The following is a 24,788-nucleotide window of genomic DNA, read 5'->3' on the forward strand; positions in this document are numbered from 1 at the left end:
ACCCCCCCGGCAGCGACAACGTACACCGGCGTGTGAAATATTATTGCGACATTTATCTCGGGGACACGGAGACATTTTCGGTGCCGAGACTTCGGGGCGTACAATTTACTAGCCGGAATTTAAATCCAATTTCTGCTGCGGCCATCTTTGATTAACTGTTCTTCTTTCTACCAGTGAAAATTCGGTGGTTCTCTACACTTAACTCTTTTCAACCTGCGAACTGGGACGGTGAATTTATGTGTTTACTCGGCGATCTAGTTTCTTGATTTAATTGTCCGCTCCCTTTAGAAGTAACCTCAACAGAGGTTGAATTTTCGACATGTTCAAAATCGTTTGTAACATTCATCACATTCAGTGCTCTGGGTGTTGCAAAGTTGAGAGATTTAAAACTATAACAGATGTTTCTCCGAGAAGTTAAGAAATTGATCTAGCAAACTGAGTCGTTAATCAATTAAAGATACCCTTCAAGTTGCTATAGAATTCCTGAAAGTCCATTTTACTGCTAGGTTCAGTGTTCCACGAATATCTGATACGAGACGTTCGTTTCCATCTCACCATGGATCAAGTCCTCGTAGAGCACGAGGTAACGAGGAGTAGATCAAAGGAGTCGAACAATCCCGCGCAGAGTAGTCCAATGTATCGAGAGAGCGAACGGAGAAAAGATTCAAGGGTAGAAATTATCGGGACCGGCGGAGCCGCCCCTCGAGGAGCTGAAATTTCGCGAGTTTCCCATACTTCCGGTCGCCCGGAATTTCATCCACGGAGTCTTTCAACCTGCCGGCAATTAACGTACCATGTCTCGAGTGAAACTTGGACCATCAACGACCGAGACCGGCGGTCCGCGGTCGGGACGGGGCGGGGGGCGGGGTGATAGTAAAGAGTTTAAGCGGCCCTTAATTCGCCGGGGTCGATCCCCGCGAGACGTGGGAACCGAGAGGGATGTCCAGCGAAAAGTTTCGGCCGGCGGGCCGCCTAATCAGATCAATTTTTCGATAATGAAGCCGTTGTTCCTCCCCGCCTCGCGCCGAGCCCGAACACTTTCGAGGGGCTCGCCGGCGGAAGATAGAGGAAACCGAAAGGGCGGGGCGGTTTGTCGGGCGAGTTCGTGTTTTAAAATGTGTCTCGAAAGTCGCTAATGCCTTTAGAGCGTCTTCGTGTTCCGTGGATATCCGATGACCGGCTGCGACGACGACGGACGCGGACGGTAGGGGAACCGAGAGACGTGGACGTTTCATCCCCTAAACGGAGATGTTTCGGCTAATAAGTGGAGGAGACGTAAGGGTCTGTTTTTGAATGAAATCCTATGCATGTTGTATTTACGTATCTGGAAAGGAAGAATCTTCACATTGAGCGCCGACCGTTGTAAAGAAATCATAGGCTAAGGGGTTAAGTGTGAAATTATATTTTTTTTTGGTGAAACAAACCAGTTCAACACGCTTATTACCCTATCACTGTAAGTCGTAGGTTTCGAGCGTGAATCGCGAAGTCGAAAACGTAACGATTAATCTCGACGCGGACGCGCTCGCGAACAATGGTTTTTTGAGAAAGTTGAGTTTTAACCCTTAGCACTCCAGGTTGTTTTGTAATCAGCAACGAATTTTTATAGTATTCCCGACGAAAATGTGAAATTCTATCGTTTCTTCGATCTTTTATTTTCCTTCTCAGTGGAGAATTTCGATGTGTGGAAGATCGAATAATTTTGGGGTAGTTTCTTTAAGGTTCATTAGAATAATTAATATTATAAGTGGTGCGATGTTGGAGCCTAGAGTTCAAAGGGTTAAGTTTGTATGTCGCTGTAATAAGACGATTAGAAGTTAGTACAGCAAGGTGTGATTCCATGCTTGGAATTCTTTTTTCCTCCGTTTCGATTTGTTTCCCTTTGAATTATAGTCTCTAAATTACTTATTGTATTGTGTTAAATAATATATTTTATTATTGTGATATTCTTTACTGTCTTATTACAGTAATATACTGAAAGCTGAATTCTTTCGAAAACGGAATGAAAAACTGAGGTTTAAGTTTGTATGTTCGAGATTGTTGGGTTTTCTGTTCTGGAATTCTTGGATTCCGAAGCTCCGAATTTTGGAATTGAACATTCTGATTGGAGAATTGATGGAGGAATTTTTCAGACGATTCTAAGTCGAAGAGACTATACAATAGAGCTTAGAAATAAGAATCAAGACACGAACAAATATTGTCTCAAAGTAAAAAGAATTCATGAATATCAACTCTGAAAACGTAGAAAATGATACATCAGTTATCTAATATTCTAGATGGGAAAAGTAATTTGTTAGCATCAAAGTACGTACACAACATACATTTTCACTGAATATTCTAGACGGTAAAAATAATCTTTTCAAATACTCTGTAACCAGTTAATTAGGGTAAGCAGTCCGCTCGGTGTTCTCAGGGTTCACTCACGATTTTCACGTGAAGCAAGTCGCTCGGATGACACGAATGCAACAGCGGGGAATTTTCTCGTGCGCATACGTGCTCGATAAGGAGGCAGAGCCGCGGGACGCCGAATTTTCGCGGTCGGGCATTGAAACGTCGGTTACCGACGCGATACCGTTGGCGGTGGCATGCGTCTGACAAGAGTCGGCGAGCCGCGTCTCTAGTCGCCGCGATATCCCGGCCGGAGCTCGCATCAAAGAACACGCACGCGATAGGAATTCATTTCATTAGTAACAAGGTAATTAGCTCGAGCGACGGCGCGTTGTTTTCCTTGATACGCACGTTGCTCGTTACCGGAAACGACGCGGCCCGATCGGCGGATTCGACGACGCGGATCGATCCCAATCCTCGTTCCCTCGGACGACAATTGAACTTTTCGAACGCACCCCTCATAAAGCCCCTACAACCAACGAGTTAAATAAAATCCGAACACAATAAACCGCGTCCCCAAAAAACTGCTAAGCATAAACCAGCGGAATCCGAACGATCGAGATCTCGAACGCAAAAAAATCTCTATGCAAAACCTCTTCGCCATCGTTCAAAATCCCACTAGCCCGCTCGGCCGAGCGCGGAGCCCCGAAACATTCGGTCCCATCCAATCAACCCCGTTTCCTAAACACGACTAGGAACAGTTTAAAAAGAGGAAGAAAAAAAAACGAAGAAGCCAGGGGGGAGAGAGCGGGGGCGAAACTAGCCCAACCGCAATCCCCGAAATCTAAGTCGACTCCCGTCAAATCCGACCACCCCGCCCGGCCGGCGAAAGGAAAAACATCGGCGAATGAAAGAAACGAGCCCCCTGATTCCCGGCGATAGCTCCGCCCCAATCAACTGCACGAAATCAAAATGAAAAGGAAGGGAAAAAAGGAAACGGCCGAAGGAGGAAGAAAGAAAGGAGGCAAGAGTAGACCACCGGCGGAAAAAAGAGGGAAAAAAAAGGATACAGAAACTCGACGGTGGAAGGGGGGCGGTGGGAGTGGGTGGGTGGTTGATAGAGGGCCGCTGGCGGAGGAAGAGGAGAGTGATCGATCGGCGTCGGAGCGAGGAGAGAGCGAGCGAAACGGCTAAGTCGGACGAGAAACGTCGGAGCGACGTCGAAGCACCGAGGAGGAACGCGACGAACGGGGGTAATCTCGCTACTCTTCGGCCCGCTCATTCGAATCCCACGCTAAATTTCAATCTGACGTGTACAAAAGTCCGACCCACCCCCACCCTTTTTCCACGGTATCAACCGTCGCCTCTCTCTCTCCCTCTCTCACCCCCCGCGGGCCGCGCAATCGGGTTCGGTTCCTCGTGACACAGGAGCGACTCGTGCTCGAGGCAACGGTCCATTTCTGTGATCCTCCACCGCCACCCCTCGGCCGACCGACCGACCGACCGACCGACCGGTGCACGTACATTACCGGTGCACACGTGTGCGCCGGTCCATTTGAATCTGCCCGTTCTAACGCGGACGATACCTCGGCGACCGAAACTTTGGACGGGTGACTGCCCTTAGGTTTTTTCTCGGTGCAGTTGCTGACCGCTGTTGGCGGGGAAGTTTGTTATGTTTTTGAGAGGCGATGTGGGTGGATAATTAGGTTTCACGGACTTACGATGACGAAATCGTAAACGATACGTGGAAGATATTTAGCGCTAGGTTTACGGAACGAGTCAAATTGACGCATATTGGAGTTTAGAAATATTAGTTTGTGAATGCTTACGCCGATTTTTATTGATACGTGTACCCCAATTACCTACTATCGAATCTCCAGTTTCCACGATCTAAATAAACGAGCATCAATTCTTTTGGGAATAATAGAATGAAGTGTACAAGAAATGTCCGTAAACCTAGTGTTAGCTCTGCGCTTCGGAGGCGTCTTTGAGTCACCGAATGATTTGACACGGAGAAAATAAAGTTTGATATTTAACCTTTGCGGACGAAGATGCTTTGAGATCTACAGTCTTCGACAAATGATGTGAAATTGAATATCAATTACTTAGTTAATAGGGAAAAAGGAAACTACGAGTTGATCTCTTGCTTTTAGAGTAATTAAATTATTTCTGCGATTTAGTTTTTCAAATATGAACACTTCGTCTCTGCGAAATGCCGACATTTGTCTGCAAAGGGTTAATATTAAACTTTGTATAATGCATCGGTTCTCTTCTTCGATGCATGCGAGATTAATTAAATCTGAGAAAATGTCATCTGTATCTCATTAGAAAATATTGAGTATTTATGGTGAAAAACTTCTGGAGTTCAAAGGGTTAGAATGATTCTTATGAAGGAGGTTAGACTTCGGACATGAAATGATTATTTTAGTAAGTATAGTTAACACCCCTTGAACTTTTAACCCTTTGTACGTTGCCGCTGCGAAACAATTTGCTTTACTACAAACGATTTTTCGTATTGCTGTATTTGTTACATTGTAATAGTGTCAATGAAACGTTAAAATACACACGCGTTTTTGTTTAATGATAAAACACGATCTCGCAGTACAAATGACTCGGAGTTGCTGAGAGGTTATACCAGAAATTGCTCGGAGTGCAAAGGGTTAACCCTTTGCGGACGAATGTCGACATTCTGCCGAGATGAATCTCCCACGCTTGGAATACCAAGTTACGAACAAATGATTTAACTATTAGGACAGCAAGAAATCAGTAGTTTCCTTATTCTCTACAATTTAAGCATTCAGTGTTTAATTTAGCAGAATCTGCAGAAGGTTTTGTATACCTCCAACAATCTTCGTCCGCAAAGGGTTGATATTTGACTAGGTTGAGTCTAGTAATTTTTTCATAACGTTACCAGTAAACCGAAGAGATTCAAAATTCGCCCCGCGCGTTCGCGTTCTCTAATGTATGTGAAACTTCTGATGTTCTTGTAATTTATCATATCGTCTCCTCTCCGAGCTACATAAAAGTCCAACCGTCTCGTGTAGCTGATGACAAGGGTCGCTCGGGAACATCGGGGGCCGGTGTAGCGCCAAGGGAAGCAAAGTCAAAACACTCCAAGAGCATTAATCATGTAAAACAAGAGATCCACTCTAAACGGGGCGATTTCGAAAGTCAGTCTGAAAGGGGACGAACCTGCTGGCTCGAAGAAGCGCCGAATAATTTCGACTGAAGAAAAATCGAAGAGCATCCATTACCCAAGATCCCACCTACCTAATTCCTTCGTTACTCACCGTTCCCCCCTAACACAGGAGTAAACACCCTAACCAACCCCTCCGTCAAAATCATTCGAAGTAACAAACTTCCTATCATAACCCTAAATAAAACAAACTAAAAGAGAATCTTTCTTATCAACGCCTTAACACTTTGCCGGCACATTTATCGCATCGCCGTTAGGTTGGCGAGACGCAGGAAGGCAAAAGACAGTTTTAAACAGAAGCATCTGCTTAAAAGATTTGAACAAAAGACGATATGGTAAATTGAGAAAAGAGAACAGAAGCAATTTTCTCTAAAAATAGCATATGTATTCCTATACATTATCGGAATGATAATCACGTGACAGCGGCCGGTAAAGTGTCAACCGCCACAACAATCTTTCACACACTTAATTCCGTAAACAAAATACAAATACTCCGTATCACAACTCTTACACTATCCTCTAACCACACGTCAAACATTCGCCATACTCTGCCCCAATCTCGACACAACTAGCCCCTTCAATCCGATCGCATCGCTGATCGGCTCCCCGACAATCGGCCGATCCCCGGGAAACGAGGAGACCGAAAAATCAAACTTCCCGGAACTCATTCATACCCAAATTACTCCGAATCCAGGAGCCCGTGTATCGAGCCCCGAACTAGCCGCCGGAGTCGCCAAACATCCCCGCCGCGGAGAGCGGGCGGGGGCCGGTTTCCGGGCAAAAACCGATCGAGCCAGAGGTCAAGACGAGTTTCCGCGATCGTGACCGTAACTTTTGCCCGATAATGTACGTGTGGAGTTCACGTGCGTGTACGGGAGAGCCGAACAACCCCCGGCCGGCCGCGGCCCCTTCAACTCCTTTTAAGCCGCGGACCGATTCCGCCTCGCGTCCCCGTCGTCCGTTTTCCCTTCGACTCGAGCGCCCCTCCTCCCCCGGTGTATCGGCTCGCCCCGCGCGTACGAGCGAGCGGAGTCGAAGTCGGATCGTCGCGGCGCACATCGTCGGAGCGTAGCTAATTAAAGTTCGACGGCGGCGCGCGCGCGGAGAGCGACGTTAGACTTTCATTCGGAGGCTTTCTTGCATCCGCGCCCCCTTCCCCCCCGTCGAACGTCGACGGAATCGAACGAGCATCCGGGCTTCTTCCGCGAATTGCACCGGGGAGGGTGGATTTTTGAGCCTGTATCCGGCCGACTGATTTTATTCCGCCCCCGCCCCCGGCGCGGCCCTCCCGATTCAACGGTCTTCCGCGTCGTTTTCTATTAAAGGAACGGGAGCGCCGGAAAAATGAAAGTTCGAATTCGAAGGAGGCGGGCGGAGGGTCGCGTCCCGACGACGAGAAACTTCCCATTTTTCGCGGGACTCTTCGGAAAATCGCTTTGTCGAGGCTTATTTGAATTTGGCTTGCTCGACGACTCGGGTTTCCCCCTCGGCGAGGGGGCGGGCGGGTCCGTCGGCGGGATATCTGGGTTACGGCGGCGGGAATTTGTTATTGGATCTTGACGGTTAAGTAGAATCACCGGGGGAGAGTTTCGGGGATTGGGAGCTCGGCTTGTAGGCGTTTTTAATTGGGAACGGTGCAGCTTCGAGCGACACTGGGGATGATTGTTTGATTATTATTGAAATTAGAAATGGGAGTATCTTTGAATTCCGTGGGAGGTTGTTGGTACTCATCAGTTTCTATGATCCTGTAGAATTACGAGGGAATCTGATGTGAATATGAAGATTAGAAACATTGTAAACGTAACGTGAATTGTAATACGGAAATCGTGATTTTAATTTGAAATACAATTTTCAGAGGATCCAATTGAAGAGTACCGATGATATTGAATATTGAAGACGTTCCACATTCGACACAGACGAGAATGTTCGTTACATCAGTTCGCAAATCGGTGTGTCCACGTATAAATTCGGACAAGTTCGAGTACAAGTTTACGCGGCGTGACCCCGTTCGACCGCCTGAATTATTTTCCTCAGCGGCGGCGTGAATTAGTCAACGAACAGTTCTTTTTTGCCCGCGTTCCGCCGAGAGGTATCCAGCCGCTCAACTGGTTGGAAAATTCATAACGGTTCCGAAGAACTCGAGCGATCCGGTCAAAATACCGCACGCCTGGCTCGATACGGCTTCGCATTATTCAGAGCGTTCCGATGACGGATAGATCGATACAAAACGGGGGCCGATTAATTAATTCAATTGTGCCGAATGGGGTGAATCTTCCTTTCGAGGCGGGGTTCGAAGTCCTTCCGACGGTCCGCGCGAATTGGAGTTGAAGTCTCGCCGGAGGAATCGGCGAAACTTAGAAAACCGTCGCACCGAGCTACAATTAAATACAATAATTACGCTGGAACAATATTTTCAACGAAACGAGTATTCGCCGAAGGAACGTTCTCCCGTCGCGATGTAAAATTCACTGTTTCCCCGCGCGTTCCCGATGAAAATAAGAACCGTTCAATTCTTCATTAGACACCGCTCCTTTAACCCCCGACTCGTCGAACGATGGAAATTTATGACCCTGCCTTTGTCGAATTATTCAACGGTCGTCCCGCGAGCCGACCTATTATTGTAAACTTGCTCGGACCGCGCGAGCCGCGGGAAACCGAATCAACGTTCGCAGTCCCGGCGGCCAACGAGCCGGAAATAACGACAGACAAGAATTCCGCGAGACGGACGAGAACGATATGCCTTGGTTCCCCGAAAACTGCGAGCCCGACCCTCGACTCGCACGCAACAAGGGTCACCGTCTACCCCCGAGGAAACGCTCGATCAAACATTCACAAGAATTCACTTCCGCGACGGTCGAAGGGTTCGGAACGGCGACGTTAAACGGCGCGGTCGTCGTCCCGTTTTCCGGGGGCTCGTTAAGGGTGGCTACAGCGTAATCGGTGTAAAACTCTAGCTAGGGGAATGCTGGGGAGAATTAATTGCGCTCTCGATCGCATTATCGTTGCCAACGACCGTTCGAAAAGTGACTAAGGGAATCTCCGCGGTCCTCTAAGGGCGAGCAGCTAAAGGGGTGTCGCGTGATCTAAAACGTATCCAAATAAAACGGAATGTTCGAGTTATAAAGGGGTCGATGGTGAATCGTGGGATCTCTATCGGTACGGAGGAACGTCGTTCTGTTACGCTGTCCCCTTTTCTATTCGTTCGAGATTATCGTGCCTTTGAACTTGAGATCCTAAGCGAAAACTTTGATGCGATATACGAATGAGTTATCCCCTCGCGCGCTGCGGGGGTCGCTCCGTTATTCTGTTTCGTCTTTTCTGTTCCCTTCTCTTTTCCTTTTCTTTCTTTGGTCTTTTTTTGCCATAGGCGCGGCGAGTGAGACGGGTTTTATCGTAAGTTAAAATATTAAAGTGATGTATTTTGATATTACCATATGAGTTGTGAAACTGTTGGTGATGAGACTCGAGACCGGTTCCTGGGTGGTGGATATCCAGCATGGCATCCGGCTCGCCTCCGCTCTCAGAGCAGTTGCTCAGGGCTAAAACCAAACCGATAGACACACACCTTGCGTTTAAACTTCAAATCAGTTTTCAATGACGGCGATCCGTTATGCCGCGGAATACCCTCGCTTATTAATTTCTTTCGCGTCTATCTTTCTCTCTCTCTCGCGCGCGCTCACTGTGTGCTCGCTTTTGCTTTCCCTCTCTCTCTCCCCCCCTCTCGCCCCTCTCACTTTCGCTCTTTCTCTCTGCCTCGCTAAACCGCGGCCCGTCCCCCTGATTTTCGACTCTCTGCCCTTTCCCTTCTCTTTCGATTCAATTCACGCGCGAACGATCGATTATTCGTGCTCTATAAATCACGAGCCTCCAAGTTCGACGCGAGTCCGCCTCGCTTTTGCCGTTCAATTCCGCCGAACTTTCCGAGTTCTTCGAATTTTTCGATCCCCGGGGGTTTTCGGTGTCTCGAGAATTTTTTCTAAACAATCCGCGAAGACTCGAGCGCTCTAGATCTTTCGAACTTTATTCATCGTTATTGACCGATCGCGTTTCGGATCTACTACCTACGGTTCATTCGTGATTTGTTATATATGATTGGTATAGTTAGTGTGATTACTGCAACAATTACCCGCGATCAATAATCATCGAAAATTCTTAATAAAGAGACTCTATCGAGGAAGTTAAAAGAAAGCAACGAGAGTCAGAAAGAAATGAGTCGTGACGCGATCTAGTGGTAGCCGCGTCCGTGACAAGGGAAAGTCTCAGCCGAAAATCATCGAAGGCAGCCGGGCCGTGCTCGAATTCTCCATTTTCCCTTCGACGCGCAAACCGTGACTTCGTTCTCCGTTTCCTCGTTCCCGCGTGCGAACAAACTGAAGGGAAACCGGCGAAAATAGAGGAGAAAAACGTGCCGAGAAAGAAATCATAAAACACAAAGCTGGGGTATGTCGCGGGTGTTCACTTAAAAGGTACACCGTTAACTTATCGATACCAAACTAAACCGACCGGTGAGCAACGTCTTCGCAATCTCCGTCGAACGTCATCGTCCGCTAAAAAAAGAAACAAAAATCCTTCATTTCCAATGTACAACACAGCAACAAAAGAGTCGACGAGAAATCTCGATTCGAATGTCTCCGGTGTCCATCTCTCCGCGGGATCGCGCGAAATCACGTCGATTTCCGAATCCAACGGAAAAATCGAAGGTAGCGAAGGAAAAAGAGTTTCGCCGGTGATTTCGACGACCGCGGCCGATTCGAATCGAGACTCGCCGCCGAAGACGCTGCCCGCCGGTGCGCGGTGAACAAAATCTACGCTGAAAAAAAAAAGAAAATGAACAGAGGAAGAAGCGAGAAACGTTTCGGAGGAGTGGCGGGATAATCGAAACCAAGAGAAACCAATCGAAAAACCGGACACGCTGATCGTGTACGTCGGGAGAGGTCGGATCGGGGAGTTACGCGAAAGGGGTTGCTTGAACAGGGGTGAGATGAAAGAAACGCGGAACGAAACCATTGCGCGTGACGCGTGTCAGTTTCCCGAGGTGCGTGTCTTTGTCTATCCGTTTGGCTGGTCGTGGCTCGGACAACGGTTCGAAGTGATCAACGCCGCGAGATTATCGATATGTATCTCTCTCGACGCCTCGGAACGAGGCTGGAGCTGGTGTGCGCCTCCTGAAGCTCGGCTCCTCAGCGATCTTCCGTGTAGACCTCCGTTTGACGATCGTCTTCGGGCGATGACGGGACGACTAACCGATCGTTTAACCCTTGCTTCACGAGTGGACGTGACGGGAACGGGGGTTGGGGGTGTACTAACACATATCCAACCGGAGCTTTAACATATCTCACGTGTTTCTCCCATGAGAGTATCTCTGTCCGCTGGGACCTACACGTAAAATTGATTCGCGTTTGAAAAAAGGATCACTTCACCGCGAGACTCGAATGAGAATATTTACTTGATCGTAAAATAAATTCCAGCTGGTTATGTGTTAAGTCGCGACAACGTCTCGAGCACAGGATGCTTCGTCTCGCGCGAAGAACGTTACGGCGAGAGAATCGGGTCGGAAGAATGTTGGCGTTTCTCGGGGGTTGGGGATGATCGTTAACCATCGGACAACGGCACGTGCAACATGGACGCCTGGTCGGTCGTGATCCGTATGTACATCCGTGGAGCAAGTTGCAGAAAGAACGTCGTTCACCAAAAAAACAGGGATAACATTTACAGCAATCTCTCAAGGGGTAGAATTTCATTATTCCACTCTGACCCTGAGTCCTCCGACGGAGGGTTGACCATTAAACGCTACGTCCCAACGTTTCCTCTTTGACTGTTGCGATTCAAAAATAAAAAGAAGCTTCTCGCTGCGGAGGGAATCTCTTTCCCCCGGAGAGTCGGCGGAATTATTCGCAACAGCTGAAAACGGAGTCGGACGATCTGGTTATCGCTCCTCCTTTCGGAACCATCAACCGATCCCCGGAGAAGTCCGCGCAGAAGGTCCGGGTGGGAGGGGGGGAAGTTTTCAAATCTCCATTCTACCCGCCGAACGGATTGTGAATTATTTCTATCCTGCCCCGCCACCGTCACCCGCCGTCCGACCCACCCCCCTTCAATATCGAGTGAATTGAAAGGTGCCCTGTCATCCCCTTCTGCGCCACTAACGGAACGTTGTGAATAATTCCGCGAACCGGTCTTGAATAATCGTTCGGATATTCGGTTAAAACGATTATGTAAAGTTGTAAATTATTCCGCCCCCGCCCCCCCGGGCGCTGGCCGAGCAAAGGGACGACGCGAGCGGCTCGCCCCTTCGCGGGAAACCGCTTAAAGGGAATCCGGGCTCGGGATGGCCGGTCGTATTTCTCGCTAAAAATCTCTGTAAATATTCGGAAAACCTCCCGCGAACATCAAAGGCGGCTCTTATTAAATTTCCCTCGCCGCACTAGTCGGGAATCAATCGGTACACTTCGGCCGGCGCTCGAAAACTGAGGAACGAAGATCGAAGCTCCGCGATCGTTTGAAACGCGCACTCAATCTCGGAACGTTTAAGGATAGGTTAGAGTCGAATTACTCGCGTTACTCGAATCCTGAATGGATGAAGAGGGAAGCAACACTCGTGGAGGTTTCCAGCTTCGTTCGAGCATCGACGTTGCTTATTGCGCGTAGGTTGAAACGAAACTCGTAACGCGAACGCTAAGACCATTAAACGCGTCGAACTGACCTATTCCCGATTTCTCCCCTTCGCGATTGTTAAAATAAAACAGGTGTTTCACTGGGAAATTACGGCAACAAACTACATTGTAAACCAATTCAAGTCAACAGCTACGATCTTAGAGTTTCCGACATTTCGAAAAGCCTTTCGGTAGTTTTAATGTTACCAAACGCGTCCAAAGTGAACAGAAACGTCCTCGAATTGTTAACAGTGAAACGAATCTAACGAGAAAAGGCATCGAAACAAAATGATATTCGAAGTCCAAACGCAGCCGAGTGTCCTATGAATCATCCGAGTGGCTACGAGTTCAGGTGAAACACGAGGAAAGAATTTATCAGGGAGGGAAAATTCCGTTTGCCGGAGCGGGGGCGTCAACCGGAAGTCCCGAGCGCAAAGTCTTAATAAGACCATCATAAATGTTCGCGTAATCAAACACGGGGGGGCGCGCGCAGGCGTTAACGAAGAAACGGGAACAAGAGCGAGCGCGGGAGGGCTGAGGGTTCCGAGGTTCTCTCCTCTGGTTTTTCCCTCCGGTTTCTTCCCGCTTCTTTTTCGCCTTTTTCCCTTTCCTTTTACCCGCGCGAAGAATCATCCCCTTCCAGCCGGTACCAGCCCGTACATACGCGAGTCACGTACGTAACAGTAGCAGACTGACATGTATGCCTCGTAACAGTAAGCCGGTTCCCACTGAGAACCCTGTTACTACGTCTACACGGCGGAAAAGAGGGTAGAAAGCGCCTCGCTGGAGGGAGGCCGGGAGCCGGAGTGAGACGGGACGCGTCGGGGAGGGTGGGAAAGGGAGAGGGGGCGGGAAGGAGAGCGACGGGGAGGGAGCAAGACAGAATAGAACAGAGACTTTGTGTTGTAATACGTGTTCCGTGCGGTGTACATAGACATATACCGCATGCATGACGTGGAGGATGAGTCAGCTCGTGGAAAGCAGTTTCAGGGAGAATTCATCACGAAACTTTCCGGAAATATTTGTCCTTTTTCGACCGTGATACACCACTCGTGGAATTCTTTCGCGGCGCTTTCGAACCTTCCCGCGGAAACGTCTTCGTTCGTACCTCCGCGGATTTCACCGAGACGGTGCTTGTACGTAGATCGATTTTTCTAGAGGATTCTAGGGACGACGGCGAATATAGTTCGAGTAACTACCGGGTGCGCTGATTGGATTTAAATGAGAATTTTCTTGGATTTCGTGGAGTTTTCTTATCGAGTGATCCTGTTTTCGGTCGTTGTGTTCGTTATACGTGAGTTTTAATAGGTTTCGGCGATATAGGTAAGAGAATTATGCGAATGGTTGGCGGTAGCGTCGAAGAGTACATCTTTTATGCCGTTCGTCGAATGAAACGACGTTTAATTACGGCGAGCGCGGCGCGGCGACCACGATTCGAGGAAAAACGACGAAGAAGTCCGCGTTCGCGAAGATTCCTTTCGATCGGTCGCTCGCGCGTTCTTGTTAACGTTTACCAAGCCGCGTGGTACGTCGTTCGAGGAGAACCGGCTTATCGTAAAACATACCAGTGTCACCTTTCGTTTATCAACGACCTGGCTGAAGTTTAATTCGAGCCGAACGAGCAACGCCGACGACGCTCTTTCAGCGACCGTGACAATACGCTCGGAGGAACAATCGATATTTCTCTTCGATCCCCGGCACGGCGGACGAACAAAAATCACCGTGATTCTGCTAAAAGAATTCAACGATCTAGAATCAACAAAGGATATCAATCGACCGAACACACCGCGCCACAATCCGAAATCTGTCCGAATGAAAATTCTCGCGTCGTACTAAATAACACAATGTATTATCTAGATATAAATTATTATCAAGATACAATTATTCAAAAATAACACGACGAAGTTTCGAAATTCTAAGAAATTTACCTAAGAAACCGAACCTAAATCAGTTTAACCATTTGGAAAACTCCCGAAATTCTTCCAAAGTATTTCTCCTTTCTCGTTCGAAAACAACGAAAATCTACCGTAGTTTATACGCAAAGATCGCGAGGATCTCGAAAAAGAACGTCGACCCGAAACTTGCGAAAGAACCGGGAATTCCGAAGGATCTCGACGAACTTCCGAAAGTCGAATTCGAAAAGACGATTCGATCGGCGAGTCCCGTTGCGTCGAGCGGCGCGCCGCGTCGTGGATGGAAGGCGACGATTTTCCTAGATCGACGATGGCGTAACAGCTGTTCCACGAAAGGTGTTCGTTCACGTGACATCTGCACCTTGATCTGGCCTCCCCACGCCGGCGCGCGGGACTATTTACCGAATAGCCTTTTCTCCGCGCCGGCGGCGCATCCGAAAACGAACTTCCCCGAGCCGAACGACGCGTGCCTGAGCCGGAAAAAATTGATTTCCCGGGAGGGGATCGATCAGCGAGCGGTTGGATCCATAAATATCATCCTACGAGTCGCTGTCGACCGAAACTCCGACTTTCCATGGGTCTCACTCGATCTCCGCGTTCGAATTTCCCGCCGAAAGCATCGGACAGGATGGAAACATTGAAATCGCAGGAACAATTAACGACGAAACGGTTTCTCAACGAGAGATTCGTGAAAACGACAGAACGCAGCGAACGAAGAAGCAACACGATCCGAAGAAATTCAAGCTCGCAGCTTCTGTTTTATTTATTAGGTCATAGCGGGCAAAATGGCGGATTCTTAGCGGCACTTGATATTGTATTAAGGTCACGGAAACCATTATGTAGCTACTAGTCACTCCACTCCGTGGTAATTTCTTTTTATACAGCACGAAATATAAAACTGCTTGCGACGGAAGATCGTAGATGGTGATTAAGTATACTTTAAGCGTTGAAACGGAATTTGTGGCTGCTATTGTCGGCGAACTAACCTGTTCCCTTTTTCTTTCGGTCGGGCGTACGTATTATTAAACGGGAAAGTGCAAAATCAAGGGAAAGTCACGATTTCCTGGGATATAATCTCGGTTAACACTGAAACCGCCGAACAGTCGAATTGTTCGGTCAATGTTTCAAATTATCCTATGAGCAACCCTGAGAGTGCGTCTCTTGAGACTTCGATTAATTCACAATTGTGTTTGCTGAATCAATTTTGTTCGGTAATTTCTCGGAGAATCGTGTTATCTTCTCGATAACTGCACAAAGAAGAAACTAAGGATGAGACATTTTGACCTGTCCGGTTTAGTGTTAAGATTTCGTGCAGAACAACGTGAAAATTCGCAATCGGTAGGAGAATTTCTCGGAAAATCATGTTATCTTTTCAATAACTGCACAAGGAAGAAATCAGAAATGGCTCATTTTGACCTGCGGGGTAAATTTAGCATTAACACATTGTCAACCGGCAATTTTACGCAGAAACTTTCCTATGTTACCGGTTATTCCGTAGTTAAATATGAAAGTGAGACGATCTAAACTTCAATATACTTTATTTATACGTAATGAACTGAAATGAAACTTTGCACATATCTTTAATGTAACTTTGAATATTTTGCCTTTGTGATATTCTGTATTGCGTATCAAAAATTGAAATAGCTAATGCAAGTGCAAACACGAGTTAACTTGTGAACGGTCAACAATGTGTTAACCCTTTGAACTCTGTAGGCTCCAATATTGCACCAGGAATAATATTAGATATTTTAATGAATCTTAACCCTTTGCGGACGAGGATTCTTCGAAATATACAAAACCTTCAAAAGATGAAGCTGAATTATATATCAATTCCTTAATTAATAGAAGGAAACGAAACCACGTGCTGATCTCTTGTTGTTCCAGTAATTCAATTAATTGTTCGCCACTTAGTCTTCCAAATATGAGCATTTCTTCTCGCCGAAATGTCGACGTTCGTCCGCAAAGTGTTAAAGAAACTAGCCCACAATTATTCAATTTATCAAATCCAAATTTTGCACTAAGAAGGAAAATAAAAGATCTGAGAAATATTACGGCATTTTTCTAAGCATTCAATATGTAATTCATAAAAATTAGGCTCTGTATACTTTAGAGAATCTTCGTCGAGGGATTAATTCAATACTTGTAATTAACTTATCGATTAACTCTTTGCGGTCCGAAGTGCTCTTGGTTTCTAACTTTGAGGTTCAAGTCGACGTCAGTTCATTCGATTACAGCTTAATATGACGCTCTATTTATTTATTCAAGAATATTCGGGAGCCATTGAAATGTTACCTTTAAATGGTACAACTGTGATACTACAAATAAATATAGAAAAAATTCTTGAAACACAAACAGAAATTGTAGATGTAGAAATAGACAATCAGGATTCATATTCGTGTAATTGGATCAACGAAAACCGATCGAAACATTTACCAAATGTTTATAAAATTCGATCTGCGTCAAATCAACGCGTTCCGTAAACCTAGCGTTAACAATGTATTCAATAGTTTGAATAATTTCATCAAACGAATATATTTTGTAACTTTCAAGCTACAATGACGTCAAACTTTCATGCCTGAGCGTATAAAGGTTTAAGTTAACTGATTACTTCATTTTATTCAACACTTTGAGTGCAAAATGAAATAAATCAACAAGATGCCAATATACTGATATGTGACATTAACACTAGGTTTGCATTTATTGTACAGTTTATTGTTGATTTAGATTTTGGAAATCGTAGATGTAGACAATCAGGATTCATATTCGTGTAATTGGATCAACGAAAACCGATTGAAACATTTAATGTTTATAAAATTCAATCTGCGTCGAATCGACGCGTTCCGTGAACCTAGCGTTAAGATTCCGTGCGGGCAGCGCGAAAATTCGCGTTCGGCAGGGGACAGGAGGTAATATCCGCCACGGAAGCGGCGCGAAGCGGAATCAACGAAGCCCGCAGGATGTCCCGTTGGAAACGGTCGACCGATCAGCAATCCAAGACGCGCGGAATTCGCACGGCGTGCGTCACCCGCGCACCGCACGCACGCGGACGCATGTGTACGGCCTCCCGATCGCGCGGTGTCGTGTTTCGGCGCGTGCTGTCGCCACCGCAGGGAAGCCGACACCGCCCCCGAAAACAGTTCTCACGTCCGTTCGACTCTGCGCCTAGGGTTAACGCGTTCTTCGCAAACTTATCCGGCCATTTGCATATCTGGCGAATACGAGGATCTCACGCTAGAGCCGCCAGACGGGTGAAGCTGACCTAATTCACAATTTTTATTTCGCGTTTAACCCTCTGCGGACGAACGTCGACGCTTCGGAGAGACGGAGCGCTCATATTTGGAAGACCGAGTCGCAAAGAATTTAATTACTCTGAAAGAGATCAGCTCGTAGTTTCCTTTTCTCCTATTAATTAAGTGATATTTCGTTTAACTTCATTTGTTGAAGACTTCGTAGATTTCAAAGTATCTTCGTCAAAGGGTTAAGTTACGACACGTTCGACGGATTCTAAAGTGCGCTGTATTTCTATAGATGTGAGAATAAACAATTCGAATCTTAACCGTTCGCGGAAGATTCTTTGAAATATGCAGAACCTTTAGTAGATGAAGTTATACATTGATTGTTTTAGTAAGAGAAAGGAATTATGCACCGATCTCTCGGTGTTTGAGTTAAATCACTTGCTTCGTACTGTTTCAAATATGAACATTTGATCTCGGAATGTTCGACATTCGTCCGCAACGAGTTAAGAGATGTGTTCTAGTTTATCTAGGAAGCTGGAAATAAGTCATTCTAATTGCCCGACACGAAAACTACTGTCGAGTTGAGGTGTGGAAATTTTTCTACAGGAACGCGAAGATCTGTTGAGACTCCGATCGAATTATAATTCAGTATTCGTATCAGTAAATCAACTTCTTTAGTAATTTCTGAGAGTAGCTTCTGTTATCCTTTCGAGAACTGTCAAAGGAATGTATTAGATAAACGGTATCGAACGTGTTAACATCAGGACTCGTTTCCGAACATCAACTTTTCGACGTCAATTAGCCGCTGATAGACGCGATCTAGATTCTGGAATATTTTTATGCAGGTAAATGTATTTATAACGGCGAACAGCTTGATAATAACTTTTGCATCATTAACGGGTCGACAGACCTTTGATCCACTTTGGAAACTTCACCGGAAACCTCCCTTCGCCGTTCAATCGAGACGCAGAAGCGAAGACACGGAAAAATTCCGTTGACACTACCGAGTTCTGTTCGCCGGCGTTCCCCACAACGAAGATTCGTTCGTCAGTTAACGGTTTTGTTGCTAATAGTTCCGAATTATTGCAATACAATTATGCGGGAATCGTTTAGCGGCTGCGAGTCTCCCGGAGCGTGTCCCGCTCGTCCGCCATATTGAAATCCGCAGTCCCGAGTCCGGAATAATCGGAATTACACGATAATAGTCGAAAATTCCCGGCTACGTGCTCCAGAATTAGTATAATATTATCTTTGACGATGATATTCAAAGCCTGAGAACACTTTCCGCTTCTCCGGCCACGTTTTTGAAGGCGAATTCTTCGAAATTCCAATATCGTTCCCCTTATTCTTCCGGAGATTCAATTCGAACAGCCCCGGAAACGCTCGAATCGAAACCAATCCTCTCTAACGGCATTACGACTTGATAATTACTTCCTAAAAATCCGTTCAATCAATTCTTCGATCCCATTAACGAAAATAACACGAAACCCACGAAGAATCGTTAGTATTCCACCCGCCATGTTGGATCCACGCGTTAAGAGCTAAACAACCGCAACTGTTTGCACGATAATAGAGAATAATAAAGAACTCCCGGTGTAAATGTAAGAATTAACTTCATTCGGTCTACGATAACGTTAATTAACCGGCGTGTGGTCGAAGGGGTACGGCGTCGCGCGTTCGAAAAGCGGAAAGAGGACTGTAAAGTAGATTTTTTATGGAGTTCCATGGGCGACCTAATTGTACCACGTGTTTTTATAATCATACCACGATGGTCGCTTACGAGAAAAAGAGGAATGATTCAAATATTGTTTATAGGGGCGAAATTTTAGCCCTTTGCACTCAGAAATTTTTCGTTAGAAATATTTTAACAGTTTCCGATGAGATAAAGACGATATTTTGTGAAACTATCTTGAAGAGAAATCATATTTTATTTCAATATTTCCCAAATTGATGCATTATACAACATTAAATATCAAATTTTATAGTTTCACTGTATAAAATCAAATGGTGAGTGAGTCTCTCGAGTGCAAAGGGTTAAAAGCCCAAGAGAATTGGAGATGCGATACGGAATAATCGAGAGATTTAAGTGAAAAGTTCAAATGTGACTCAAAGTCGCGTGGTGGTTCGATTAGGGTTAATAACGGCACGGTCATCATGCGCAGTGGCATCATTCTATACTTGGGGGGAAAAAAAGGAATGCCTGGCTCTCGGGCTGGGGGAGCCAACACGTTGAAAATAATTGTCCTGTGACTACGGCCCGGAAACCACGGCGGTCACCACACGGTACACGTCCTCCTGGTCGTTCTCTCGCATAAAAGCCCGCATCGATTGCTCTTTATCGCCCGCGGCGAGAGGATCCGAGGAAACGCGCCTCCGAGGAGCGACACACAGCGCACGGAGGAAAGTTTTTAACGTCAAAGGAAAGAACTTCTCAGCCGTTCAGGAACACCGATCGGGAACCAGGCCGCGGATCCGCTTGGCCACCGCAAGGATTCACCGAGTATTTAGAAGAATGTCAACCCCTCGCGCTCCAACAGTTTTCCGCTGGAAATATCCGACGCGCTTCCCGATGGAATATATAATACTAATTTCTTGAAAGCAATTTTGTGAATTTTCACGCACGGAATCTTAACCCTTGGCAATCCTGTGTCGAGTCAGACTCGACGTTCTATTTTATTGCAAACTCTAGCTGTTTCAACCATTTGTTCTATATTCATTTGTAGTAATTGTACCATTTAAAGGTAACATTTCAATGACTCCCGAATATTGAATAAATAAATAAAGCGTCATATTATCCCTTTGTAGGCTCGTGTAACTTTGAAGTCACAGTATATTGGCATCTTCTTGGTTTATTTCATTTAGCACTGGAAGTGGTGAATAAAATAATCAGTTAACTTCAACTTTTGTACGCTCAAGCGTGAAAGTTTAACGTCATTGTAACTTGAAAGTTACAAAATATATTCGTTCGATGAAATTATTGACTTTATAGAAACTTCAAGAGCGCATTTATTGAGAATTTCATTGATTTATCATTCAGTTTGCATATTGCTAAATCAATCTATTGAATAGTTTCTCAGAGAAACATCCGTTAACGATTGCAAAATGAAGAAATTATGAGTCATTTTCACCCGTCTGGTAGTTCTAGTGTTAAGGGATAGAATTATTTTATTTCGAGTATCGAATTGAAAGTTTTATAATATTGCTACGTCGAATCAAATGGCGACTGTAAGGCTGTTAGAACCATTTTAGCTACAAAAGCTTTTCACCAGAAATACTCAACATTTTCCAATGAAATATAGATGATATCCTCGGAAACTATATAATCAGCATACACAAATTAAAGAATGAAGCTATTCCATATGAATAATTCACAAATTGATGCACTATGCACAGCTGAATGTTATATATAAGACTTTATAATTGACAGTCATTTACGTATGAGAATCATCTCTCGAGTATAATAGCTTAAATACTATATTTTTATTGAATTTTTAATACGCTCTAAAGACAGTCACGCGAAACACGTGCAACTGTCAGGCTATTCTTAATCGTTCATTCTCGAAGGTGCATTATCGAACACGAACCCCCTGTTATATCAATTCCTTCGTAACCATACTCGTTAAAACTAATTTATTGTTAATAATTTACTAGTATCGAGTATATCCACGAGTACCCAAAACTAAGGAGTAATATAAAAATGATATTTCATTCTAACTCGAAGGAACAGAGTGATTTTCGAAAATTTCTATTCGAAATCTTTTAAATATTCGCAATCTTTAATACGAGTTTTACGGAACGCGTCAATTTGACGCAGATTGAATTTTATAAACATTATTTGGTAAACGTTTCAATCGGTTTTCGTTGATCCAATTACACGAATATGAATCCTGATTGTCTACTTCTACATCCACAATTTCCAAAATCTTAATGAACAAATCTCAACTTCCCCGGGAACAATAGAATAAACTGTACAATAAATGCCCGTAAACTAGTGTTAACCCTTTGCACTCCGTTGTCATTGTAAGATAAGTTTATAACTTCATTTTCAGTCAAACATAACTTTAAAATGTACACACGTTTTTTTAATGACAAAGCAGGGTTTTAAACCTTTTACGCGTCAAATTGACGCATATTGGATTTTAGAAATATTTTGTAAATGTTTACGCCGATTTCGATTGCGATCACACTGACATGTACCCCAATTACCTACTATCGAATCTCCAGTTTCCACGATCTAAATAAACGAGCATCTTTTAGGAATAATAGAATGAAGACAATAAATGCCCGTAAACCTAGTGTTAAAACCGATTCGGAGTTGCTGAAAGGTTACATTAAAAATTGCTCGGAGTGCAAAGGGTTAATTGGACTGTCTTCGATGAGCCAATAGTCAACAACCGACTCAACGAACGGCAGTCACCGTGAAGCACGGTCGGATTTGAATAGAATAAAAGAATGTCCGCGTTAAGAAGCCTTGAGAACTGCGGGCTTACTACTTCTCCCCTTACATATTTCATGGGACCTTGCGGCTCGGACAATTTTCCGCAGTCGTAAACCGGTCTCGCAACGAATTTCTAATATTCCGTTCTTGAGAAAATAGTGGCGAATCCGCGCCGCGCGGAAGTCGTAATCTCTTCGGGGGTGAAACACGGGGGGGATCCTAAGAGAGTCGCCGTAAAACGAGATTCAATGTCACGGAATGGTGGCGAACAGCTCGGAAGTTGTTCCTCGGTTACACTTTTTACCACGCGGAACAAGGGGAAAAGGAAATAAAATAAAGAACGGAATAAACGAAGAACGCGAGATTTCTAAGTGAATCGCTGAGATTCCATCAGCGCGATAAACGGAAAATTCAAACTACAAATTCGAGAGTGTACGTTTGCTGGAGGTTAACTTTGGGGACATTGTAGATTTACCGAGGACTCACGAGAAAATGCAAATTAAGGGGAGAGAGGAGGAGCGTCCCGAGGAACGCGAAGACTCCGAAGACGCGCGAGCTCGTCCAGAAGCGGAACCTCGTGCTATTTTTTCGGTTTCTCTTTCGGGAAGCACCTCCGTAACGGCGACAGATGATGTGGGTACCACGAGGGAACGTGACGTCACGCGTGCCACCGTGCCCGTCGCTCGCAAGGCTCTTTCTTTCGCCGGTGTCCCCCTATTCTTCGCGTTTCGGGGCTTGCGGGCGACACCTTTCGCAGCTGTCACTCGCATCTGTAATCTCTTTGACGCGAACTGGACGCGAAGTGTGCGCCGGGGGAATTAAAATCCTCGAAATTAAAGTCCCGCCGAGGCGATGGAAGCCTTACCGAACCGATGCGAACGGACGCGTTACGAAAGATTGAAGCGGAACGATGGAAGAATCTCGAATATCTAGAAAACGAGAATGTTTATATCGCTGGGAACTATCGAACAGCTACTAAGGAATCTCAGGAAATGAGACATTCGATGGAAATGAACCGCAGAAAGAACATGGAGCTACAACAGAGAATTCCTTGATCTCCAAACGAAGCTTCGAAAAGTGGTAAGGCTGCGGTAAATTCTAATTAGTTCGAAGTCAAGGATGGAAACTCGTCCCAAATCCGAGATCAGCCAAACGTCACTTAGAGAAAGTAAATACGCGGGCACAGGGGGCCCGGTGTCTCTAACTAACGTACCTGACCCGCTCCAGCGATCGATAACAGAGCGGGTGGACGCGATTAAGCGCGAATGGCAGTCAGAAACGGGCCAGAGTCGCTGGATGAGTTTCGACCGATGATTTCGAGGCGTTCTGATCAACTCGGATCGTTCGTCAGAAACCCGCGAATCGACGTTCGCGTCGAGTTTATTTATTTATGCGACACCGCGGAAAAGAAAGTAACGCCGAGCGCGTAGGACGCGAGGCATATTGAAAGGGATTGAATACGCTGGAACAGAAGAAACGCGGCACGCGCGGCGCATAGAATTTTCCGTTGAAATTAACGGTGCTCGCGGATTGATTCTTGCTTCAATGTTTTCGTTTAATTAAGTTTTATCGGCGAGCACGGGGTATTCGCCGCTTCCGTCGGAGGACTGTCACTTCAAGGTTACGCGTCGGATTAGTAACGAGGTCATCGATGACGTTCCCGCGATCTGGGAATAAACCGAGCAAGAAAAATCCCGGAGGACCTGAATGCGGCTTGATAATTCCGAAAGGATACTCGGAAGAGGACGCGCTCCGCTGGATCCGCGTAAACAATGATTCCGTGAAATTTCCATCCCCCGTTACGCTGCACGACGAGGACACAGTTTTCATCTTGGAAAGCCGATTGTCGCGTTCCTTTTCAACGCACTTTGAAACGCGGTGAGAGGATCGCTCGCGGATAACGTCGGATCAACGAAGGAAACGATGCGAGCCCTCCTACGCCCTTTGTACGTTAATTTCTTTCGGGGAAGCGCTGCACGACCGTTCGTTTCATTCGAAATATGTATCTCGCGAAGCCGACTTTGTTCGCTTGATTCCCGAAGAACTTCGTCAACGAATGAAATCGTAGGAAACAAACTCGCATCCGTCGTTCTCGATGCGACGAACGTACGAAAACGCGAATTCCACGAGAACTTTCGCGAAACAGGGGATGAACATGTCGGTCAGACGATCCGAAAGTTCCCAGAAAATTTCCAGGGAACCGCGAGTGACTAAGCGCATATGGATTCTTGTCGAAAGTTTAAATTCCAGAGATTCTACCGTTGAAGAAAGTTTCAAGGATTAAGGGATGGGAGCGCGTTTAATCGATGCCCGATCAAAAGTTCGAGCCTCCCGGCCGCCGCGCCGCGCCGCGCCGCGCCGCGGCGAGCCGTTTGCCGGAAATGATTAGAACCTGCATCATTCACGTCGCAGGCTCGTTTCCCTGGTTGAACAGGATTTTCCCGGGGTTGTTTCTCCGTTTCGTAAAAAATGCAGCACGCGAGGCAGCCGTGTTCCTTCGGTCAGCGTGGCTGGCGGACGATCGATGCCGACTATTACTACCCCGTGTGTCCAATATCGCGAGCGTACGGGCTCAAGATACAGCGTGTGGAATTAGCACCGTTTTCCCATCGATCGGACACCGTGAATCATTTACGAGCCGGCGTGCACGACGGCCGAGCGCATTCTTAAGCCTTGCTCGTGTTCCGCCGCCTCGCCGGGGACGGCTCCGGAACATCTGCGTTCGCGGTAATTCGTCGCCGCCATTTTGAACTTCGAGTAAACCAGGACTCGCGGTCCCCGCGGAACTCTAATTGCTTCCCTTTTTTCCTCCGTTGGACTCTTCGCCGCCTTAATTACAACTTAATCCCTCATTCCCCTAACCGAATCGTTGCAGCAATTAACCGTTTCGCGGCCATGTTGGATACACGGCGATAATCGAGTAATTTTTCATTCGACAGAAGAGACTGAGACGAATATGGTATCCCACTAAATCACACGGTTCTATGTAACACTGAAATTACTGGAAAAACTCCGCTGTTAGGTAAA

At 46.1% G+C, this 24,788-nt stretch overlaps 1 protein-coding gene across 5 annotated transcripts in view; it reads right to left on the minus strand.

Moving 5' to 3' along the window:
• Positions 1 to 24,788, minus strand: part of LOC116431859 (uncharacterized) — a 114,891-nt gene that overhangs the window by 82,536 nt on the left and 7,567 nt on the right. For 3 of the 5 annotated variants that reach the window (XM_076366738.1, XM_076366734.1, XM_076366736.1), the window contains one exon: positions 8,953 to 9,060. The exons of the other annotated variants lie outside the window; for them this stretch is intronic. In XM_076366738.1, coding sequence (XP_076222853.1) covers positions 8,953 to 9,060 — 108 coding nt within the window. The remainder of the gene's footprint in view (positions 1 to 8,952; positions 9,061 to 24,788) is intronic. 5 annotated transcript variants of the gene reach the window in all.

Source organism: Nomia melanderi, chromosome 4, assembly GCF_051020985.1.
Source record: "Nomia melanderi isolate GNS246 chromosome 4, iyNomMela1, whole genome shotgun sequence".
Classification (NCBI taxonomy): Eukaryota; Metazoa; Arthropoda; class Insecta; order Hymenoptera; family Halictidae; genus Nomia; species Nomia melanderi.